This window comes from Thalassophryne amazonica, chromosome 6, assembly GCF_902500255.1.
Source record: "Thalassophryne amazonica chromosome 6, fThaAma1.1, whole genome shotgun sequence".
Taxonomy (NCBI): Eukaryota; Metazoa; Chordata; class Actinopteri; order Batrachoidiformes; family Batrachoididae; genus Thalassophryne; species Thalassophryne amazonica.
Genome location: NC_047108.1, coordinates 8974367 through 8998907, shown reverse-complemented (window position 1 = coordinate 8998907; position 24541 = coordinate 8974367). Strand labels below are relative to the sequence as shown.

General features: G+C 41.6%; 1 protein-coding gene across 1 annotated transcript in view; it reads left to right on the top strand.

Annotated features, from left to right (window-relative positions):
• Nucleotides 1-24541, top strand: part of soga1 (suppressor of glucose, autophagy associated 1) — a 306906-nt gene that overhangs the window by 74571 nt on the left and 207794 nt on the right. Inside the window, exon 4 of the mRNA XM_034171735.1 lies at nt 5299-5448. Within this exon, the coding sequence (XP_034027626.1) occupies nt 5299-5448 (150 nt within the window). The remainder of the gene's footprint in view (nt 1-5298; nt 5449-24541) is intronic.

Below are 24541 nucleotides of genomic sequence, written 5' to 3'. Positions count from 1 at the left end.
AATACATAAACTGAGTTAATCAAACTGAGTTGAACTGAAACGGGAGAAATGTGGGGTGAATGTAATCACGAAGTTATTACAAACAACATTCTTACTTATATGCTTTTGTCAGTCAATCAGTGCAGTGTGACGGCGAACTATAGGGGCCGGCGATGAACACATTTAATCAGTGGTGTAAGCAGCTCTCAGTGAATGGAGTCAGAGCTCCATCTACTAGACAAAGAGTGCAAGGACATTTTACATTGCCGACACAAACATTATTTCAGTAACTGTTCTGTTCATGAGAAATTATTGGCGTTCTATTGGCAAAATTTCGGCCGATAGTGAGTACTTTGAAAAGGGCTTATATCGGCCGGCCAATATATCGGTCGGGCTCCACTTCACAGTATAAACCATGCGGTTGGACCGCCCTCTGCAGGACAAACTATGCAATGACACCATTTCCAATAGTCAAAGTGTTTTTCTGACTTGTTTGTTCATGAAATAAAAGTTTTTATATCTGAAAAAAAAATGCAGATAGCGATATGTTCATCTATGGTAAATGGACTGCATTATAGTGCTCAAAACACTTTACACATTAATGCCTCACATTCACACCGATGTGAGGCTGCTGCCATGCAAAGCGCTCACTGCACACCAGGAGCAACTAGGGGATCAAGGACCTTGCCCAAGGTCAGTCAGGCTGGGATTTGAACCGAGGATCCTCTGTTCTCAAGCCCAACACTTTAACCACTAGACCATCACCTCCCCCCAATGGCTCATATCGACTGATATCATTGGCCAACTGCTACAGTGGTGGGGCACCAGTGGGAATCTGTAACACCCATCCTCCACTGTTGCTCTCTGAGGTGACCAGATCTTGTTGGGTGGATACACCTGCTTTTATTTCGTGGTTGCTCCCACGGTCTGTGTACTGAAGGAGTGGCGATTGTGACAGACGTGCTCGTCCTACTGGTGTCAGATGTCAGTCGCGTCAAAGAGCATTTCATGATGCTCAGAGTAAGTCATTGTTTGGGCGTCTTGCCTGTCTTTCTGTGCATGTGCCGACTGCGGTGAGTGATATTTCTATGAGGTTGACTTTTTTTCTCACAGTTCTTGATGTGAAACACTTTGGAGCGTGTTCATACTGAAAGTTCTATACAAGTAGTTATTTCCACAGAGTTCACCATTTGTTTGGTCTCATTCTGAATATCAACCGGTTCCATCTGACTTGTAAAGCAGAAAAGTTGTAGCAGCTGTTTGTACACAAACAAATACAATCTAGAGAAATCTAGTTTCCTCCATCAGATCAAAAAGGTTATAATCAGTTTTTTTTTAATTTAACCTTTATTTAACCAGGTTAGTCCCATTGAGATCGAGACCTCTTTTGCAAGGGAGACCTGGACAATTATGAAGTTTCCAATTCACTTAACCTGCATGTCTTTAAATGTGGGAGGAAGCTGGAGCACCCGGAGGAAACCCACGCAAACACGAGGAGAACATGTAAGCTCCACACAGGAAGGCTACAGGTGGGAATCGAACCTGCGACCTTCTTGCTGCCATTCAGTAATGAAAATAAGCCTGAGTTGCAATCTTAGAACAGCCATACATTTCTTGTATAGTAGGCTTTTTGTTCCTATGTTTAATTTTTAGTTTAATGAACTCCCCCATCCCTTCCCCTTTCTCTTTAACAAATCTCACCCTGTTCAGCACCATAGCTGAATTCTAATTACATCCCATATCTTGGTGACTGTAAAACTACACCGTTATTGGCTTTAAATGCCTTTGCACATTTAAAAACAGTACAGCATTTATTCAGAGTCAGAGACAAAGGAGTTTAACAGGAGGCTGTTATGGTACTGACGTGTGGCGGAGGAGAAGGCAGCGTAGGAGGACACAAGTAAATGGAGGCCATTAAACCTCCACTGGTGCAAATACTCCTGAGGAGCAGTCAGTTAAGTATGTTCTCATGGCATTGAATAATATACTTCTTGTACCATATTTACATCAACTAATATTTCAAATGTCTAACTGTACAGTCTGCATACTGTAAAACCTGATGAAGTTAGTTCAATGAAAACATTTTGAGGAAACTGATTCACAAACCAAATTAAGAAAAATATAAAAATACTCAAAAGGTAAATACTTTAAAATATTAAATCGGACCAGATTTTGTTGGACACTTTAGTAAGGATTTGGCAAAATGGAATACCCCAGTGCAGAGAACAACACAGAGTGGTAAATGTCACAGTGTTTAGTTGCTGACATGTTTTGGCTGTACAGACTGATGTTAGTTACACTTTGTGTGAGCCTCAGCCACTTACTCAAGCATCTTAAATAAATGGTAAATGGACTGCATTTTTATAGTGCTTTTCCATCTGCATCAGACGGTCAAAGCGCTTTACAAATAATGCCTCACATCATTCCGATGTGAGGGTGCTGCCATGCAAGGTACTCAACTACACACCAGGAGGAACTACGGGATTAAGGACCTTGCCCAAGGGCTCTTAGTGATGTTCCGGTCAGGCTGGGATTTGAACTGAGGATCCTCTGGTCTCAATCCCAACGCTTTAACCACAAGATCATCACCTCCCCGTCTTGCTGATAATGTTTTGGAATGTGGGTCAGATAATTATGCTGTGTGTGTGTGTGTGTGTGTATATATGTATGTATATTAATATTGTATGTGTATATATATATTATATATATATATATATATATATATATATATATATATATATAGATATTATATATATATCTCAGCAAGCTGATATAATAGCCAATATGAGCTACTTGTAGCTAATAGTTCTCAGCATTAATGATGGTCAATAAAAGCAACTAAAAGAAAACAGAGAGGGAGATCACCAATGTGAACGGTGACTCAGTTCAATGCACTTTGTGTCATTGATGCATTAATTTTTAAGGAACTTATTGAAAAGTTCCCAAACATCAACTTACTTTTTATTCTGAAATATTACACTAAAATATTACAGATTCACATTTGTATTGAAGCGCTGTAACCATATTAAATCTGCATCCAGCAGCAATGGCACATGATGCCATGAGCTAATTACAGATGTTGACGTGAAGGGGTGGTGGCCAAGTGGTTAAATCTGCTTGTTTCCAGTGTGGAAGTTTCCTACTTCAAACCTACCCCTGTCCATTCTCCATGCAATATGGAGTTGCATCATGAGGGCATCTGCTATAAAACCTGTGCCAAATCAACATGCAGAGATCCACCTTAGATCTGCTGCAGCGAGCCCAAGTGAACAACAAGGTAGCAGCTGAAGGGACTTAACTAGTGCAAGATTTCATGGATTGTAGTGTTCGCTGAATGCCAATGCTGCCAACAATGATTTTAATTCTTACGGATGATTGTTTTCTGAGATGCCACCATTTGTGCACAAATAAAACAACCTTAAAATTGGCAAAAATTGAAGGTGGCCTGGCATAGCGTTCCAAGATTGTCAAGACCACTCACCATGAAATTTGCATCATACTTAACTTCAACTGGCTCAGATTGTGGCTCTTACAATGGATAAGACAAATCTTGTATATTATCTGAGGTCATCAAATATGGCCATCGGGGACTGCAAAGGCTTTGCGTCTGTTCGTCTGTCTATGTTCAGCATAAGTCCAGTCCTGTTACTGTCAGAGTCTTCAAATATACAGGGAACATTCTTGGGACACAGACCTTGGACAAGTTCAAAGATGGCTAATCTTGACCAATTTTAAGAGGTTAAAAAGTCATATTCTGTTTCAGTCTGTTCAGTTTTGTTTTTGAGTGGCAGGCGTGACAGCCAATCAGAGTAGAGCTGCACTGTGACGTCAATGACTGGTCTCTCCAAAATCGCTTTGTTTTGTGTGTTTATATACATGGTTCTCATATATTATCACATAAGCACTTCTAAAACTGAAAACAGTTTTTGGAACCTAATAACACCTCTGAACTTATTTACAAGCCATTTTGCGGACGTTAGCATGGTTAGCATATTGTTTTTGTTTGATTGATAGAGGGGTTTTATTGAACATTGTATGTAAGACAATAGTAATTAATTAAGCAACTGCAAATTATAAAGAACACAATGCTCATAGGGCCGAGGGTATTTTAGCATTGTGTTTGCGTTACATTTTATTTTATGCTTATTTGCATAGGCGCATTGATGTCTGAGAAAGGCCCATCATATGCATAAAATGACCCATTACTTCAGACACTGACGGACCCATATACTGCCCTTTTCAAATATGAATCTCTGTGTCGTTAAAGCAAGTTTAAATTCAAACTGTTGTCTTGGGGAGGACTTATTACAAAAACTACACATATAAATGTTTGAGGGAATCTTTGTTTGCTATCTTTGAGTCTGAGGGGATAGAATATTGGTTGAAATGTTATTTACCTTCTGAAAGTAACAACAAATACTTATGTCATTAGTGTGGATGTTTAATTTGCTGGAAAGTGCAAAAATAACATATTATGAAAGTAGAATGTAATTTATAAGAAGTGTAAAACATTAAGCCCACAATAGAACGCAAACTGGAAATGAGGAACAGGAGATTGTAACAGAAGTGACACAAATACTGGGAGAATGATTAGGAAAGTACAGACTCCAGAGAACCTGACAAATGGAATGTGAAGAAGGAGAACAAACTGAGTGCGTGCACTTATTAAAACATGAATTGGAGCATGCTGGAGCTCAAGCAGCCAGTGTCGGGAGAGCGGGCAGCACAGAGGGGCATTGTGGAAATCAGCTGCACGCTGGCACCAGTTTTGGCAGAAACAAACACATTCATGTTGTGCACACACACAGTAAATACAATTACAAACTGTGTTCTCTGAGAGATGAGCAGAGAGATACAGTTTGTAGACGTGAATCGTGATGATACAAACTGGCACCAAACATACACGGTGATGAAAATATGTGTAAACAAGCATTTATATAGAATTATAAAGTGCGAAGTATTAAACACACAAACACCTTCCAACAGAAGAGCTGTCGCAACAGCTCACAAACAAATAGGCGTGGGCAAGAACATGATGTTAGCAGAACAGATCATCAACACTGGCCTAGTTCTGATTTGAGGGGAACACGACTTGATACCTTCCCGGTGACATCACACTTAAGGACTCACGCTACAACAGATCAGACAACATTAAATACTCAGGTATTTGAGGAAATGACCTTTTTTTTTTTTCAATTAAGTGTGCAAAAACAGAAAACTAATGATATTAATCAAAGTAAGGACAATAAAGTATAAACCTTATCTCACTGTTGACTGACTAAAAGATGCATTAACCTATATTAATGCTCTTTGTCTCAGGTGGCGAAGGACGTGTCCATCCGTCTTCACAGCCAGCTGGACAGCGTGGAGAAGAAGAGGACCCGTCTGGAGCAGGAGAATGAGGATCTGAGGGTACAACTGCAGGACCTTGAGGTCGCCAAACAGGTCCTGCAGCAGGAGATTGACAAGGTAAGACTTGAACGGTGGAGAATAAACCAACTTCAGTCAGGCTGGATGAATCTGTAAATGTGAGCACTGCTGGTAATACTTTCTGTATGATGCGGTCTGTTAGTGCGGACGCGCTGAGCAAAATGTTAGTAGAACTTCATGCAATGTTTTTGCTACAGTGTAGCCATGTGTTTGTTCAAAGGCAGGCATGGTTTGTGCAAGCTAGATGATCTAAGACAAAAAAAAATTCTGACAACGGCAGATTTATTACATTTTTTTCACAAAGTGAACCGGTTGACCTTCACTAGTGAAAGCACATGACTTTTATTTTGAAATATTACTAGGGTTTCAAGATTCTGATTAGAGCTGCACCCATATGATACATGTCTGTATCGACACTGATACTGACATAAAGCTATGAAGACACTATATGTGACCAGTCTATGGTGTATCTGCTAACATGAGAACATGATTTTCAATCTTGTGGTTTAAATAGCATGAAGGCCCAAAGGACTTGTATTGTGTGTTTGTGGATTTACAGCAGTGGTTCTCAACCTGGTTATCAAGGACTACCTAACCTATTCATGGCATAGAGGTGCAAACAATCATGTACTAACTGACAACTGAATGAGCTAATCAGCTTGTGGCAGAGCAAGGAGATGGAAAATGTGTAGGATGGGTGGTCCTGAATGACCAATTTGAGAACCACTGATTTAGAGGAACTTTATGACAGGGTGCAACAAGAAGAGTTGTGGTATTGCATGAGGAGGTCTGGACTTGCAGAGAAGTATGTGAGTGTGGTGCAATATATGTACAAGGACAGCATGGACAGTACGAATGACAGATGCATTCAAAGTGGAGGTGGGATTACACCAAGGATCAGCTCTGAGTCCTTTCTTGTTCACAGTGGTGCTGGACAGGTGGACTATGATGTTCGCAGATGACATTGTGATTTGTAGTGAGAGTAGAGAGCTGGTTGACATGAGCCTGGAGAGGAGGAGATTGCCTCTGGAGAGATGGGGAATGAAAGTGAGGAGTATGTGTGCGAATGAGAGGGAGCATGGTGGATTAGTGAGGTTGCAAGGATTGAGGTGGTGAAGGTAGATGATTTCAAATGCTTTGGGCTAGCTGTCCAAAATAAAGGAGACTGTCGTAGAGAGGTGAAGAAGAGAGTGCAGGCAGTGTGGAGAAAGGTGGCAGGAGTGATTTATGATAGAAGGATATCTGCAAGAATGAAGGGGAAGTCTACAAGACAGTCGTGAGACCTGAGTACTGAGTACTATGTTCTACAGCTTAGAGATGGTGGTGCTAACAAAAAGACAGGAGGCAGAGCTAAAGATGCTGTGATTCTCTTTGGGAGTGATGAGAATGAACATATCAGAGGGACAGCTCAGGTGGGACAGTTTGGAGACAAAGTCAGAGAAGCCAGATTGAGATGGTTTGGACATGTGCAGAGGAGGGACCCAGGGTATATAGGGAGAAGGATGCTGAGGATGGAACCATCAGGCAGGAGGAGAAGAGGGAGGCCAAAGAGGAGGTTTATGAATGTGCTGAGGGAGGACATGCAGGTGCAGTTGAAAGGAAAAGAAGAAGAATTAATTTTAGTTTTCTGAAGTGTTATCCCAGAGGTGTCTGTAGAATCTCTCTGTTCACATCTCGAGTCGACTTTTCCTCTACGTTTTCTGTTCCTGCCTCTCTGTGGCTCCTCCAGGAACATCGTTGTTGTGCCGAGTGGTGCAGCCACAGAGTGCAACAATGAAAACACAAAACAGGTTTGATGTCTGAAGTGAAAACATAACAACTGGAGTCGGGAAGCATTTTGTTCAAATCGAAACAAATGAAAATAAAGTGATGTTGCAGTTTGCATGAAATGCCTTTCAATTTTGACATCTTTATCTGTCTCTCCTTTATTCACGTCTGCCTTTTACACCTCACTTTGTTTTGTTGTCTGTCTTACTGTTTTATGCTGACATTCGTGTTCCCCTTTTGTGTGGGTACAAGCCAGGACCAGAGACTGTCTGTCTGGTGTCTGTTAGTACTTGAATGGCTGCACACCTGAATGAGCCAATCAGCTTGTGGCAGAGCAGGGACAGATGGGAAATATGGAGGTCAGGTGGTCCAGTTTCAGAACCAGTGGTCTTGAGGTTGAAGTGGTGGACTTGAGATCAGCGGATTCCTTCTTCATTCCCTGTCGGACTGGGTCAGGCTTTGTTCAGAGCTCTGTGACTTACAGGATGAGGACTATTAAAAAATAATCAAAGCTTATGGTGAGTTTATATCTACTTAAATATTTCTCTTTTTAAGTTTATATATTATAAAACGTTCAGTATGAGGTGTGCTGTTGTGTGACCGCTGGACATGCAGCCAAGCCATAACAAATAGTGTGCACACACCCGCATGCAAAAACAGCCAAAATGAATACTCACTTTCAACAATGTATCAAAAAATGGTCACAGAAAAAACACGGAGCGGAATAAAAGGCTTCATCAGTTTCAGCTGAAACTGTGCATGTGACGCATCAGAACGCACCCAAAATCCCATCTGAGTGTTCAAAAGAAAAGAACTTTGTCGAAATACGATGTGAAATTACATTTCGGACAACCTAGAAATTCACATACTCGTAGAAACGGATTTGCAATAAAGAGGTTTCATGTGATTTTTAGCCGTTCAGACTTACAACATGGGATCAGATTCAAATCAGGTTATGCTCATGAATCAGATTTTAACTGCCAGTCTGAGCAAGTCCGAAGGTCCCTTGGGCAAATGCCTGAATCGCCAAGTTGCTTCTGGTGTGCAGTTTAGGACCTCACGAAAGAGCACATTGGCATGAGTGCCTGTGTGTGAATGTGAGGCGGCATTATAAAGCTTTGGGCATCTTCATTAGCTGTTGCAGAAATTCCTCATCTTCCATCTCTTGTCTCCTCCTCCCTCCCCTTCCCACATATTATCATCTCTCTCTCTCTCTCTCTCCCTCCCCTTCTCTCCTTCTGCTTCCATCGAGGCCCAGAGGAACACTGATGCAGGGATGTCTTCATTCGTCTCCCACTTCCCTCAGAATCTCTCCTTTCTCCATCTTTTCCTCCTCTCATTAGCCCTCCTCAACTTGCTTTTCCTCCCTCTCTCACTCCTACCTTTTTGTCTTTCTTCTTCCTTCTGTTTTCTCCGTCATTTCCCAGACCATCGATCCACTTCAGCTCTTTGACCTTTGAAGAAGGCGAGGTCAGTTCCGAAGGGAGGGGCAAGACTTCCAGAGGGACGGACTTGCAGGAGGAGAGAAGGAGGCTGTTTGGAGGAGATAGAAGGAGGGGTGGATGAAAACTTTGATTGGCGTGGTAGAGGGAGCTAACCAACGTTTGGAGTGTAAAATGGATTTTGCGGTTCAAGGTGGTGTCGTCCTTTAACTACAAATTAAATCATCTTTTGCAGCAGCAGCAAAATAGAAAAAACACCAGCGGGCTGTGATGAGATGAATTGTGTTTGTGATGCACGGCGAGTGAGTGAACACAGATTTATGTGGAGGCTTGTTTTTCGACTTTGCTGTTGGACTTTGAGGATTTCTGTGATGGAGAAGATGAGCGGACGAGCGGAATAACGAAGAGCGAAGTGGTGTTCTGCTCACCGTGTGATCGAATAAAGAATGACTGAGGGGCGGTGACCTTTTGAAGGATGACGGATGGATCTCTGTTAAATGAACTCCCGCTTGATTGACCATTTTCTGGTCACTGATGCATATCAAACTTAAATATTGATAAGGGTGAAACTTTGCTTCTCGCACAGATTATACGTCATAATGGTGCTAGAAGTTTATCGGCGAATCAGCGACAATCGAAAGGGCGTCTGCAGCTCACCATCAAACCCAATAACCGAAGGGTTGGTGGGTTTGATTCCCAACTGTAACTAAGTGTCAAAGCGCGCTTGAGCAAAACATTCTAATCCCTAATCTACTCAGCATTGGGACACTTCGCCCACTTTGGAATAATAATGACGACAAGGTCATGTAGTGCATGACCTTAAAGGGCCAAGAGGCTGTTCCTGCAGCCTCTCGGCCCTTTCTGGAATGTCTTTGGACGCCACTGATGTGGTGTTTCTCCTGTTTCTTTAGGTTATCCTTGTCTTCCTCAGGGTCACCACAGTAGATCCCCCCGTATGTTGATTTGGCACAAGTTTTACGCCGGATGCTCATCCTACATGGAGAATGTGGTGGTTTTTGAAACTTTTATATCAAAGTATAACAGATAAAAACAACACAAGAATTTGCCACATGAACCATCTGCCTAGATGCTTGTCATCCAGGATGCCAGTTCCGTAGTGTGCAGCGGATGCCGCACTAGTGCACATTTCCAGATCTGACTTCCAGACAGTTTAATAATGTCACACCTTCATTTCTAAATGCACAAACCTTCTCGCTTGTCCACAGGTGGCAAAAAGATCAGTAGAAGAAGAGTAAATAAAAAGCTTTTCTTCCAGCCGTGAGCTCTAACAAAACATAACTGAGGATTATGGGAGGATGGAGGTGTGAAGCAAGAGTCATCAGGAGAGGACATTTTCCCCCAGTCCCCACAAATCAGTAGTACAAAGTGTCTGGGGATCATCCAAGTGCACCCTTAGGCTAAATATGAATGAATCTGGTCAGCTGGTCTTTGAGATATCACGCCAGCAAGGGTAGTAATAACAATATCTAGAATATGTCGCTGTGACCTTGAAATTTACCCCAAGGTCACCGTAATTGACTGTTGTCGGGGGGATCGCCCAAGTACACACTTATGCTAGATAGGAATAAAATCGGTCAACTGCTTCTTGAGATATTTTGCTAACACGGATGGGTGGATGGACGGACACGCTGATCACTGTAACCCCCCGCATTTCATACCAAGGGATAAAAAGAGGAGCGGTACACAGATGGAGGAATGGTCTGAAATGAAATGGAGGAATACAAAGTAGTGTGGATGATTAAGGAATCCCCTGAGGAGACACGGGGAGAATAAATGCATAAAGGAGAAGAAAGGGGAAAGATCCAGAAAAGATGGATAAAAATGATAGAAGATAGACGGCACATTGGAATGATGGGATGAGAGAGGATGTGCCGTGTGGGGACGTGGTACGAGGGCTGGCAAACAGGGAGATAATAACCTTAACTGGGGGGGGGGGGATCTTCAGTGGGTCCAGAGCGAAGGACAAAAATGCAGAACGTCACATTCTGCCGTTGCAGCTCCCCACAGTGTCAATTTTTAAATTCTTTTCATTCTCTCTGTCGTTCTTTATTGCATGTTTGACTGAAGGTCATTTACAAGATGTGTGTGTGTGCACATGTACAGGGTCGATAAAAGTCAACTGACAACCAAAAGCTCAGTGTTTTGACTTGGACACATGCTCATGGATTGACCATTTCTCTCATTTAAAGTCGTGGTCACTGAATCACGCGGCGCACAGAGCGACGTGATTAAATTAAAGACCACCACCGTTACAGTGTTACAAAGAGAAAGACAGACCAACTAGAGAGTAGACTCCCTGTACCGCGCACGTGTTGCCACTACGTCTCACCGTCCGCCATCACCACATGGAACAAACGATGGACACCAGTCACTCAGCAGTGAAGCAGTACATAAATTTATCTTAGCAAAATCAGGAAAATAAATGAAATAATAACGTTAACTAAAAAAAAATGCAGAGTTTTACCTGCACGGTGAAATATGAGGTGACGCCTCAGTCAGATTTTGTGCTGTTTCAATCAACTGGTATCAAGTTTCAGGCAGAATTATTTTGATGATATTTGCTCGTTCGGGTCTTTCTTGTTGTTTTTTTATTTAATGTTATCACAGTTTCATGCACATGCATTCAGTCAGCATTATTGTTGGCAGAACATCTTTATCAGATTGTGCTGCCCGCAGATACAGGTAGCAGAATATATCGGCGCAGCACAAAAAGTCAGAACACCGGGAACAAAGTAACTTACAGAAATACATTTGTCACTTCACCCGGTAAGGTTTTCTCTGTGAATCTGTGTTCTGGTGAATCTGTCAGTGTCACAAGGTTCAATTTAAGACCATCACTCAGTACTGAAAAACAAAACAAAGCAAAAACAAATGCTACTATTAAAAGGTGCACAGATTTTGCATACGTGTCCAAGGTTGGGTAGGATTACTTTGAAATGTAATCCAAAAGTAATCAGATTACAAGTAAACCAAATGTACGTACATACATACATACATACATGTAATCCACATGTATTCTTTCAAAGTAATCCTACCCAACCTTGCGTGTGACATCTTTGGATGTGGAATCGCTCCAGACATACATGCAGGTTATCATCAATGGCAATACACGTCTCCTGAGACAAATACCAACTTTTATTCTTCACACAATGTTTGAAGCATGCATTTAGTGAACCCAACTGTGTCATGAAGCAGCACTTCATATGACCTCGTTAGCACACATAGTGGAGTCAAAGGGACAGCTCGCCATGATGCTATGTCTTTCTTGGTAATATAAAAAACAAATAGCAAGAGTGCTGCCCTCTGAGCCACCGTGCTGCTTCATTGTCACGGCTCTTTGCTCCAGTGAAGGTTTCTTATTAATATATTTGCCTTTAAAGCTGATTTGAATTTGACACGCACAAATGCTTTTTAATAGTCCAGAAAATGTGCAAATGTCTCCGTGTTCAGCTCTGTTTATCTTTTCCTGATGGTGCGTTTAATGTCGATTCCTTCACGTGTTTTAGGGCCTTTAAGTTGTGTCTCTGTGGTTACTGCTGCATGAGGAAACTGTTCCCTGTTATTTCTTACTTGAAGGAAGTGCTGCCTATTGTTTGGAGTGAGCTGATGAATGTGGGGAAAAGGTGACTGAAACTCTGCTGTGTGCGTGCGCACGCGTGTTTTGTTTGTGTGTTGAGTTAGCGGCTCCAGGGCATTTCTGTGCTGTTCACGGGTGAGGGCGCTGTTCTTGATGACATCATTGTTAAAGGTTGTCTCCACTTGAGATGTGTTTACGTTTTCACCGCACACGGTGCCGTTTGTCACTCGAGTTCTTTTTTTAAAGCTTAAAGCCACGTTCTCACTTTCAAGTGGAAGGTCACACGATGGACAGTGACTGTGAACACTCACACAAATGTGATCTCACACGCGGTTTGATGACAACACTTGTCTGGAACATGAGAAGGGGGTGCCGTGTGTGTGTTCTCTAGCTACACACCTGTCCTGTCTGTTTCCAGGAGGAAAACTTGATGAGACTTGAAGAGGAGAAAAACCTGTTTGTGTAAGTTGCTACCTGATTGGCTGGTAAGAAGGGTATGTCACAAGCATCATACATCAGAAGTGGACTTGGTGGACATTTGAAGCCAATGGAGCGCAAAATATGTTTTTAAACCTTGCTTCACTGCAGCGCTGACTGTGACACTGCTGTTAGCTGATATCGCTGCATCGGCACTGAACTTAAGAAACAGAGCAAGTTGATGATAATGTGAATAAAATGTGCTGGCTAATAAGCGTGCGCCATTGGACACTGCCATTGAAGAAAACTACCTGTTGACTTCTCGTCTAGGCAGCCAAAGATGAGTCAATAATGTGTGTAAAAACAACAAAGCATATGTTTATAAGGATGTTGTTTGTAATAACTTTGCGATTACATTCACCTCACATTTCTCCCGTTTCAGTTCAACTCAGTTTGATTAACTCAGTTTATGTTGTAATGTGTCAAATGTGCTTCACGCTTTTTATTAAGCCCAAGTTGTGTAGACCTTATTTCTAGCATGAAAAACTTTTGTTTATTGCTAAGAGGTTGAAACATTCAGATTCACTGGTTGTCCGGAAGGGTTCTGGGAATTATTGCCGTTCGCCATTAACCCTCTGGGGCCGACGCCGTCGTATACGATGGCTGGGACCCAGCTTTACTAAATTGTAAATAACTTTTTAATGATATGAGATAGAAACTTCCTTTTTTTTTTGCTGAAAAGTTAACTCCGAGGACTTTCGATCCACCATCAGCCATCTTGGTACTCCTCATAGAAGATGTGTGATGATGTGCGCAGGGTGAGTGTCCAATCGGAATTTTCCAAAATCCAATCATAGGGCAGATTTACCTCACGTGATATGGCAAAGATCATTTTCAGGAGTGATATCTTACTAGTTGGCCCGTTTGAATAGCCCCCGAACTGCTCCAATTGCATTTTTGCATTTTTTTTAACTTGAAAATTCTGCTCTGTTATAAAGTTAATCAGTATGAGGATAAAGCTTCAGCTTTTAGTTCATACCTTTTTTGTTAAGGGTCCAAAAAGAACATTTTATTCATTTAAAAAAAAAACTTTATAATAATATCGGCTTATTTATCAGCTATCGGCAAATCAGCAGGTTTATCGATTATCTGCATTTTTTTCATCCAAATGTCGTTATTGGCATTGGCCTCAAAAAATCCATATCAGTTTGGCTGTAGTGGGTGAGGCTTGAATCCTTGCTAATGGGTTTTTTCCAGCTATTTACTGAAGAATTATGCTGATAAACCAGATGCCTTAAACTACACTGCAAAAACTGTCCCTCTCAAAATAAGACAAATAATCTGAAATCTATCCAAATAGTCTTGTATAAAGCAAAAACATCTGCCAATGGGGTAAAAAAATTACTTGGTTAGAATTCTCAAAACTAGCAAAATGTCTAGTCACTGAATAATCAAACTGTGCCTTCAAACTAGACAGAAATCTTATTTTAAGATTAGCCTCTGTCTTAAAATAAGGAAAACAATCTTGCTCCTTTGCTTGGATGATTTGAACTCCATCGCCTTTCCTTATTGCGGTTAAATACAGCTTGATGTCATCTGGAAAAAAAACTTAAGAAAATGTGAGATACATTTTCCCCAATTCAGACATTTTTTATTATGTAAAAAATGCTTGACAAGAATATTTTTCTATTTAGACAAAAATAAGTCAAATTTTCTTTAAGATATGTTTTTTTCTGCAGTGTAACACTTTTTTTTACTTCCTTAGATTTTTTTTTTTGCAGTGTAACACTTTTTTTTAAACTAACACTGGACTTTTTTCCTTCGTAAAGCCTTTGCACTGGATTTGTTACAGTGTGCTTAACGGCAGGAGAAATTAATTACCCCATCTGGCTGTCTGTCTGTCTGTCTGTCTGGAAGCACAAATCTTCCTTTACTGGTTGATGGATTTTAATGAAACTTCACACAGTGGAAGCACGCCACATAAAACTGTCCATGAAGGAGAATAGTCCCTGTCTGACATGTTGAAGAGGACGTGACTGGACTTTTGTTGTTGTTTTGTTTATTCCATGTGTAAACAGGCATGTTGGGTTCTTCACTTCAGATCAGGCGTCATCATTTTGTCAACGTTCCTACAGATCTCTGCTTTTCCCTGTCGTCTGTCTCTGAACATCGGGACTGGTTGCTTCGAGTTATCTACAGGGGATGGTCGGGCCGTAAAGTGGGTCAGAACATCAGAGCAGACTGGCCTTAAACTTTGCTCTATCTGGGTCACAGTGATTGATTAGTGAGAAAAGTGTCTTCAAAGAACGGGAAGCTGAACACCAGAGTCTGAGTGTGTGTGTGTGTGTGTGTGTGTGTGTGTGTGTGTGTGTGTGTGTGTGTGTGTGTGTGTGTGTGTGTGTGTGTGTGTGTGTGTTTCGAGAGAACACTCCACTGTGATTTATCTGATTTTAGGTTTCAGGTGGGTCAGAATCTCAGAATGTTGTCCAGAAAAAGAGAAGATGACCCGAGAACGTGGGACTGTAAAACCACGTTAAAGTTTTCCTCATTGAAAGAGCAGAGTTTTATTGGATCTGTGCTGAAAGAACCGTTGGCCCATTTTGGGTTCAGGACTTTTTTTTAATTCATGAGAAATCTCCTAATTACGGTGGCCACGAACAACTAGTTTTCTATCGAGTAATTTTACTGATTAGCCAATTCATCGATCTTTTTGAAAAAGAGAATTTTAAACTTGACAGTTGACACTTTTACAGGGTAACAGTTGCAAACCAAACAAACAAAAAGCTGAACTTGAACCCTCACATGCTTATGAAGTTGCTAAAGACTATTAATCACATCTTCAGTTGCTGCAAAATAATGTTATTGCAACAAATCAAATAATGGTTTAATGTATAAAATGTCACAAAATGAGTTTGCTGGAATCCAAAGTGACGTCTCGAAATGTTTGGTTTTGTGTGATTAAAAGTAAAAATGGAAAAGTATTCCATTTACAATGGAGGAAAATGGAGAAATGTTAACACCGACAGTGAAGTTGGAGAAACTATGGATATTAGCTAACTTTGCTAATTACATTTGGGACCAACACACCATTCCAGCAGGGGGCGGTAAATCATCTTTAGAGTGAAACTGGAACCAAAGAAGTTAGTTATATCAACACTAGCGTGTTGCCCGTGGGGATCCATGGGCTCTAGATTGGGTAGTTTATAAATGAGGTAGTTGACCTTTTTCAAGGGTGGTAATAAATTAAGGAAAGCTTGTATAATGAGTTGGAATGGCGTGTGAGTCCAGAATGTTTTTAGAACCTTAGACTTCTTCTTCTTCTTCTTCTTCTTTGTCTTTCGGCTGTTCCCGTTAGGGGTCGCCACAGCAGATCAAACGTTTCCATTTCACCCTGTCCTCTGTATCTTCCTCTGTCACACCAACCACCTGCATGTCCCCTCTCAGCACATCCATGAACCTCCTCTTTGGTCTCCCTCTTCTCTTCCTGCCTGGTGGATCCATCCTCAGCATCCTTCTCCCTATATACCCTGGGTCCCTCCTCTGCACATGTCCAAACCATCTCAATCTCGCCTCTCTGACTTTGTCTCCAAACCATCCCACCTGAGCTGTCCCTCTATGTTCATTTCTAATCTTGTCCATTCTTGTCACTCCCAAAGAGAATCTCAACATCTTCAACTCTGCCACCTCCAGCTCTGCCTCCTGTCTTTTTGTTAGTGCCACTGTCTCTAAACCATAAAACATAGCTGTTCTCACTACTGTTTTGTAAACTTTCCCCTTCACTCTTGCTGATATTCTTCGGTCACAAATCACTCCTGCCACCTTTCTCCACCCACTCCACCCTGCCTGCACTCTCTTCTTCACCTCTCTCTGTACTTTTCCAACAGTATTCTCAGAGCAAACATTGTAGTGCTCTTTCTCGGCATGAAACCATATTGCTGCTCACAGATCTTCACCTGTTTTCTAAGCCTAGCTTCTACTACTCTTTTCCATAACTTCATGCTGTGGCTGATCAGCTTTATGCCTCTGTAGTTACTGCAGCTCTGCACATCACCCTTGTTCTTGACAATAGGAACCAGCACACTTCGTCTCCACTCCTCAGGCATCCTCTCACTTTCCAAGATTTTATTTAACAATTTGGTTAGAAACTCTACTGCCAGCTCTCCTAGACATTTCCATGCCTCCACTGGAATGTCATCTGGACCAACTGCCTTTCCACTCTTCATCCTCTTCATAGCAGCTCTCACTTCTTCCTTGCTAATCTCTTCTACTTCCTGATTTACTCTCACCACATCATCCAGCCTTTTCTCTCGCTCATTTTCTTTATTCATCAGCTCTTCAAAATATTCACTCCACCTTCTCAGCACACACTCTTTACTTGTCAGCACATTACCATGTGCATCTTTTACCACCCTAACCTGCTGCACATCCTTTCCAGCTCTGTCCCTTTGTCTGGCCAATTGGTACAAGTCCTTTTCTCCTTCCTTACTATTCAACTTCTTGTACAGCTCGCAATATGCTTTTTCCTTTGCTTTTGCCACTTCTCTTTTCGCCTTACGCCGCATCTCCTTGTACTCCTGTCTACTTTCTTCATCTCTCCGACTATCCCAAAACTTTTTCGCCAACCTCTTTCTCCTTATGCTTTCCTGCACCTCTTCATTCCACCACCAAGTCTCCTTGTCTTCCTTCCACTGTCCAGATGTCATACCCAGTACTGCCCTCACCACATCTGCAGTACTTTTCCAGTTGTCCAAAATTGCTTCCCCTCCAACCAGTGCTTCTCTCACCTGCTCGCTAAATTTCACACAACAGTCTTCCTCCTTCAGCTTCCACCATCTGATCCTTTGTTGAGCTCTCACTCTCTTCTTCTTTATCTCTAAAGTCATCCTACAAACAACCATCCTATGCTGTCTAGTGACACTCTCTCCTGCTACCACCTTACAGTCTGTGATTTCTTTTAGCTTGCATCTCCTATAAAGAATGTAGTCCACCTGTGTGCACCTTCCTCCACTCTTATATGTTACCCTGTGCTCCTCCCTTTTCTTAAAGTAGGTATTCACCACAGCCATTTCTATCCTTTTTACAAAATCAACTACCATCTGTCCTTCCCCATTCCTATCCTTGATACCATATCTACCCATTACTTCCTTATCACCTCTGTTCCCTTCACCAACATGCCCATTGAAGTCTGCTCCTATCACCACTCTTTCATGCTTGGGCACACTCTCCACCACCTCATCTAACACACTCCAGAAATCTTATTTCACCTTCATCTCACAACGTACCTGTGAGGCATATGCACTGCATGATATATTCATCATCACCCCTTCAATTTCCAACTTCACACTCATCACCCTGTCAGACACTCGCTTAACCTCCAACACACTTTTAACATACTCTTCCTTTAAAATGACCCCAACACCATTTCTCTTCCTGTCTTCACCATGGTACAACAACTTGTACCCACCGCCGATGCTCCTGCTCTTACTTCCCTTCCACTTGGTCTCTTGCACACACAATATGTCTACCTTTCTCCTCTCCATCATATCAGCCAGCTCTCTCCCTTTACCAGTCATACTACCAACATTCAAAGTCCCCACTCTCATTTCCACCCTTCTAGTTTTCTTCTTCTCCCGCTGTTCGTGGCAGCGTTTTCCTTCTCTTCTTCGTCATCTTCGCCCAGCAGTAGCCCAATTTCCACCGGCACCCTGTTGGACAATAGCACTGGTGGCAGACGTTGTTAACCCGGGCCGCGACCGATCCGGTATGGGAATTCTATTCTGAGTCTGCATAGTTGGGTTGGCTTGTTTTACGCCGGATGTCCTTCCTGACGCAACCCTCCTCATTTATCCGGGCTTGGCACCGGCACTCAGAATGTACTGGCTGCACACCCCATGTGGCTGAGTTCTTTAGAACCGTAGACATCGACAGTTTTTAGAAGAGAAACTCAACGTTTTTTTTTTTCTGTTAATTATATAATTTTTTAATGTTAAGTTACTGTCTTAATGTATTTATAAACTGTTTAGGTTCTTGTAATCATATACATACTAGTACCATTGTTATTATTATTACTTCTATTTTGTCATTTGATTTTTAAATGGACCACAATGAAAATATATTTCCTTGATTAATAGCCCGGGTGTTTTTTTCTTTAAACCGTGTGCAGACCCGGTGCCTAAACAAGGCAGGCTGGTATTCAAGGCAGGATAGTATTTGGTACTTTAGCGCTTCCCAGAATGTACAAAGGAAATATGGTAATTGTTTTCACTTTCTTGTGTCATCCATGTATTTTTACTTTTTTACAATTATATTATATACTTGCATTGAACTTACTAAATAAAATCTCTCACACACACACACACACACGCTTTTAATGTGAAGATGATTTACCACCCCCTGCTGGAATGGCGTGTTAGTCCCGAATATAATTAGCAAAGTTAGCTAATGTCCATAGTTTCTCCAAAAAATTACTACTATCAACATTACATTTTAGCGTAGTTCAACCTTGAGCCAAAATACATAAGCACACCAAAGAGCAATGCTGTACTCAGTAGCTCTCACGCACGCAGAGCTTTTTGTTTTTGTTTTTTTGTTTTTTGCATTCTGCCTCAAGCAGGTGCTTTTCATTTTTACACATGCACAAACAGAGATGGTGGCAGAAGACATCAAAAGCAATACTCTTTTCACTTATGGTAACAACAACATGACACTTAACTAAACTGACACAACCAATTCAACTACTAAAACACAGTACATCAGTAACACTAATAACACTGTTAAACTAACATGAACCACAATAACAACATTTAAAACCCCAAAACTCCAAACTCCCATGGTGCACTGCAGCACAATGTCCATTGTTTACTGGTTAGCTAATATTGCTTATTTTTCCAAAAATATTAGTCCTATCAACTTTATGTTTTTGCAGCTTTCATCCTTGACCTAAAATACATAAGCATACTAAACAGCAAATATCAGCTCTCCCTGGTTTTTGCGTGATTGAAGCCAAACCCATGCAGGCATGCACACAGTCAACTTGGCTATATATATATGTATATGTGTATATATGTATATGTGTATATATATATATATATATATATATATATATATGTGTATATATATATATATATATATATGTGTATATATATATATATATATGTGTATATATATATATATATATATATATATATATGTAGAATCATCTACCAAAATAGTAAAAAGTTGTTTTTCTGGTGGGCAGCATGGTGGCTTAGTGGTTAGCACTGTTGCCTCACAGCGAGAAGGCCGTGGGTTCAATTCCTGTGGCCTTTCTCTGTGGAGTTTGCATGTTCTCCCCGTGTGTGCGTGGGTTTCCTCCAGGTGCTCCGGTTTCCTCCCACATCCAAAGACATGCGGGTTAGGTGGGTTGGAGTCTTTTGTCCGTGGGTGTGTCTGTGCTTGTTTGTCTGTTTGTGCTCCTGCGACAGACTAGCGTCCTGTCCTGGGTGTACGCCGCCTCATGCTTTATGACCGCTGGGATAGGCTCCAGCCCCCCGTGACCCTTAATTGGACTAAGCAGTAGAAGATGAATGACTGAATGTTTTTCTGGTGATTGACTAATCCATAAATTAAGTAATCATTTCAGCTCAGTTTTTGTGTGGATTGCACAACAGTCAAGAAAAAGATATAATACAGAAAAATTTTTGTAAAAAGATGAAGCAGACAGGCGACGGGAGACCGGGAGGATTAAACCTGAAGGACAAAACAAAGGAATAAAACAAAGAGAGAGAACATCTATAGAAGAAATGTCAGGAGAAAGGAATAAAAAGAAAGTGGAGGTGAGGAAGGACAATGGAGATTCTGCCGGCAGCATCTGTGGGTCGATGGGAGCTGCAGTGGGACCATGAAGAACGACGCATTCATGGTTCACGTGATGCCTGCAAACATACCGTACACACCGTAATATAGGAGAGCAGAGAATCCTTCAGGGAACTCAAGGTCTAAGAGACCTGCACAGCCCAAGAACAAACCGCCAAGGCCAAAGAACACGGTCACGGGACAGTACATATTACAGAAATAACAGTATGTCACCAGTGTCACAGGTGTGCAGCGGTTAGCACTGCTGCCTGATAGTAAGAAGGTCTTGGGTTTGAACCCCACATGACTGGTTTGGTGGGTTTGTTTGTCTTTCCTCCCACAGTCCAATCCCATGCAGGTTTTGTTCATTAGGCTGCCTGCAGGTGTGTCTGAGCACCTGCCTTGTCGTGGAGTCCGTTAATGTGACTGACGGAATCCTGGATGTTCCTGCCCTTCTTCCAGTGCCAGCTGGGCAGTGTTCCACACATCTGCACATGAAGCCATCTGCTGCTCATCTGACAGCATTTTTATTAAACACATGCACAGCGAGGTTTGTATATGTGCTGATGAATGTTGTGCACATGTTGGTTGTGTTTAAGAAATGTTGCAGGCAAATCTGTTGTCACTTTTTTCTCCCTTCCACCTTTCATTTTTCTCACTTTTCACCACTGCTGGAGCTAAAACCTGCAACCCTGCAGAGTGTTTCAATTACAAATCTGTGATGTCACACACACACACACACACACACACACACACACACACACACACACACACACACATATATATATATGTGTGTGTGTGTGTGTTTAAAACTTATCTTCAACCGCTTTGCCGGGTTTTGGGTCGCGGGGGCAACAGCTCCAGCAGGGGACCCCAGACTTCCCTTTTCCATGCCACATTGACCACCTCTAACTGGGGATCCTGATATGTTCCCAGTCCAGTGTGGAGATATAATCTCTCCACCAAGTCCTGTACCCAAGTGGCCTCTTTGTGCGTGTGTGAGTGCATGCGTGTGTATGGGTTTGATCATGGACAAACTGGGGAGAGCTGACATTTACGGTTTGGTATGCTGATGTATTTTGGGTCAAGGATGAATGCTGTGAAAATGGACAGCTGATAGGACTAATATTTTTGGAGAAATTAGCAATATTAGGTACCAACAGCGAACAATGGATGTTGTACTGCAATGCACCATGGAAGTTTGAGGTTTTAAATGTTGTTATTGTGGTTCATGTTGTTTAACAGTGTTGTTAGTGTTATTGATTTATTGTGTTTTTGTAGTTCAATTGGTTTAGTCAGTCTGGTTAAGTGTCATGTTACCATGAGTGAAAACTGTACTGTTTGATGTCTTCTGCCACCATCTCTGGTTGTGAGTTTGTAAAAATGAAAGCACCTGCTTGCAGCAGAATGCAGAAAAAAACAAAAAGTTTTGCGTGCATGTGTGTATAACTTGTATAACTTCAACATGAACAAACTGGGGAGAACTGACATTTGCCATTTAGTTTTCTTATGTATTTTGGGTCAAGGATGAATGTGGCCAAAACCGGCCCTTGATAGGATTAATATTTTTGGAGAAACTACGGATATTAGCTAACACTGAACAATGGACATTGCTAATTACATTCTGGACTCACACGCCATTCCAGCAGGTGGTGGGAAATCATCTTTACAGTATAACAATGTGTACGTGATTTTATTCAGTAAGTTAGATTAAAAATATACAGATGACATAGTAGAGAAGCTTGAATTCGACTGGACTGGGTTGCTTGACTTGAGGACGTTTCGCTTCAAATCACAGAAGCTTCCTCAGCTAAAATTCTTGCTCTGGTAGTCTGACTTCTGTCTTGACTCTTGTAGAGAAGAATAAACCAGAAGCCAACAAAAGCTGGAGTTTTTTAACTTAACCAGACCCCACCTACCGAGAGGCTGACTGCTATAGGCTAGTGACTAAACAATAGCTCTAATTAGCACCTATTGTGCTCTAGTTAGCACTCTCCTAATGACAGGGCGGAAGCCTCCCCTGATGGCTCCCTTGACGACTCTCTCCTGATGACACCTCTCTCAAACCATTTCAAGGAAGCATTCTTTGTAAAGCAGTTGAAACCCAGTCTTAACCGCGGAGCGGGTCTCAGACACGCGTTGTCCCCTGTTTACAATGTGGTACTCAGGTCAAAGCAGTTTCAATCTTTTGTTCATGGTAATGAGTCATTCACGTCATCAGGAGAGAGTCGTCAAGGGAGCCGTCAGGGGAGGCTTCCGTCCTGTCATTAGGAGAGTGCTAACTAGAGCACAATAGGTGCTAATTAGAGTTATTGTTTAGTCACTAGCCTATAGCAGTCAGCCTCTCGGTAGGTGGGGTCTGGTTAGGTTAAAAAAAACTCCAGCTTTTGTTGGCTTCTGGTTTATTCGTCTCTACAAGAGTCAAGACAGAAGTCAGACTACCAGAGCAAGAATTTTAGCTGAGGAAGCTTCTGTGATTTGAAGCGCAATGTCCTCACGTCAAGCAACCCAGTCCAGTCGAAGATTCAAGCTTCTCTACTATGGCAACCACCTGGACAACTGAGAGCCTACACAGAAATACACGGATGACACAAGAAAGTAAAAACACTTATTTCCATTGTGGTCCATTTAAAAGTCAAATGACAAAATAGAAGTAACAATAAAATAAAATGATAATACTCAAGATAATAGTATGTATATGATGACAAGAACCTAAATTTATAAATACATTAAGACAGTAAATTAATCAATCAATCAATCAATCAATTTTTTTTATATAGCGCCAAATCACAACAAACAGTTGCCCCAAGGCGCTTTATATTGTAAGGCAAGGCCATACAATAATTATGTAAAACCCCAACGGTCAAAACGACCCCCTGTGAGCATGCACTTGGCTACAGTGGGAAGGAAAAACTCCCTTTTAACAGGAAGAAACCTCCAGCAGAACCAGGCTCAGGGAGGGGCAGTCTTCTGCTGGGACTGCTTGGGGCTGAGGGAGAGAACCAGGAAAAAGACATGCTGTGGAGGGGAGCAGAGATCGATCACTAATGATTAAATGCAGAGTGGTGCATACAGAGCAAAAAGAGAAAGAAACAGTGCATCATGGGAACCCCCCAGCAGTCTACGTCTATAGCAGCATAACTAAGGGATGGTTCAGGGTCACCTGATCCAGCCCTAACTATAAGCTTTAGCAAAAAGGAAAGTTTTAAGCCTAATCTTAAAAGTAGAGAGGGTGTCTGTCTCCCTGATCTGAATTGGGAGCTGGTTCCACAGGAGAGGAGCCTGAAAGCTGAAGGCTCTGCCTCCCATTCTACTCTTACAAACCCTAGGAACTACAAGTAAGCCTGCAGTCTGAGAGCGAAGCGCTCTATTGGGGTGATATGGTACTACGAGGTCCCTAAGATAAGATGGGACCTGATTATTCAAAACCTTATAAGTAAGAAGAAGAATTTTAAATTCTATTCTAGAATTAACAGGAAGCCAATGAAGAGAGGCCAATATGGGTGAGATATGCTCTCTCCTTCCAGTCCCTGTCAGTACTCTAGCTGCAGCATTTTGAATTAACTGAAGGCTTTTTAGGGAACTTTTAGGACAACCTGATAATAATGAATTACAATAGTCCAGCCTAGAGGAAATAAATGCATGAATTAGTTTTTCAGCATCACTCTGAGACAAGACCTTTCTAATTTTAGAGATATTGCGTAAATGCAAAAAAGCAGTCCTACATATTTGTTTAATATGCGCTTTGAATGACATATCCTGATCAAAAATGACTCCAAGATTTCTCACAGTATTACTAGAGGTCAGGGTAATGCCATCCAGAGTAAGGATCTGGTTAGACACGTTTCTAAGATTTGTGGGGCCAAGTACAATAACTTCAGTTTTATCTGAGTTTAAAAGCAGGAAATTAGAGGTCATCCATGTCTTTATGTCTGTAAGACAATCCTGCAGTTTAGCTAATTGGTGTGTGTCCTCTGGCTTCATGGATAGATAAAGCTGGGTATCATCTGCGTAACAATGAAAATTTAAGCAATACCGTCTAATAATACTGCCTAAGGGAAGCATATATAAAGTG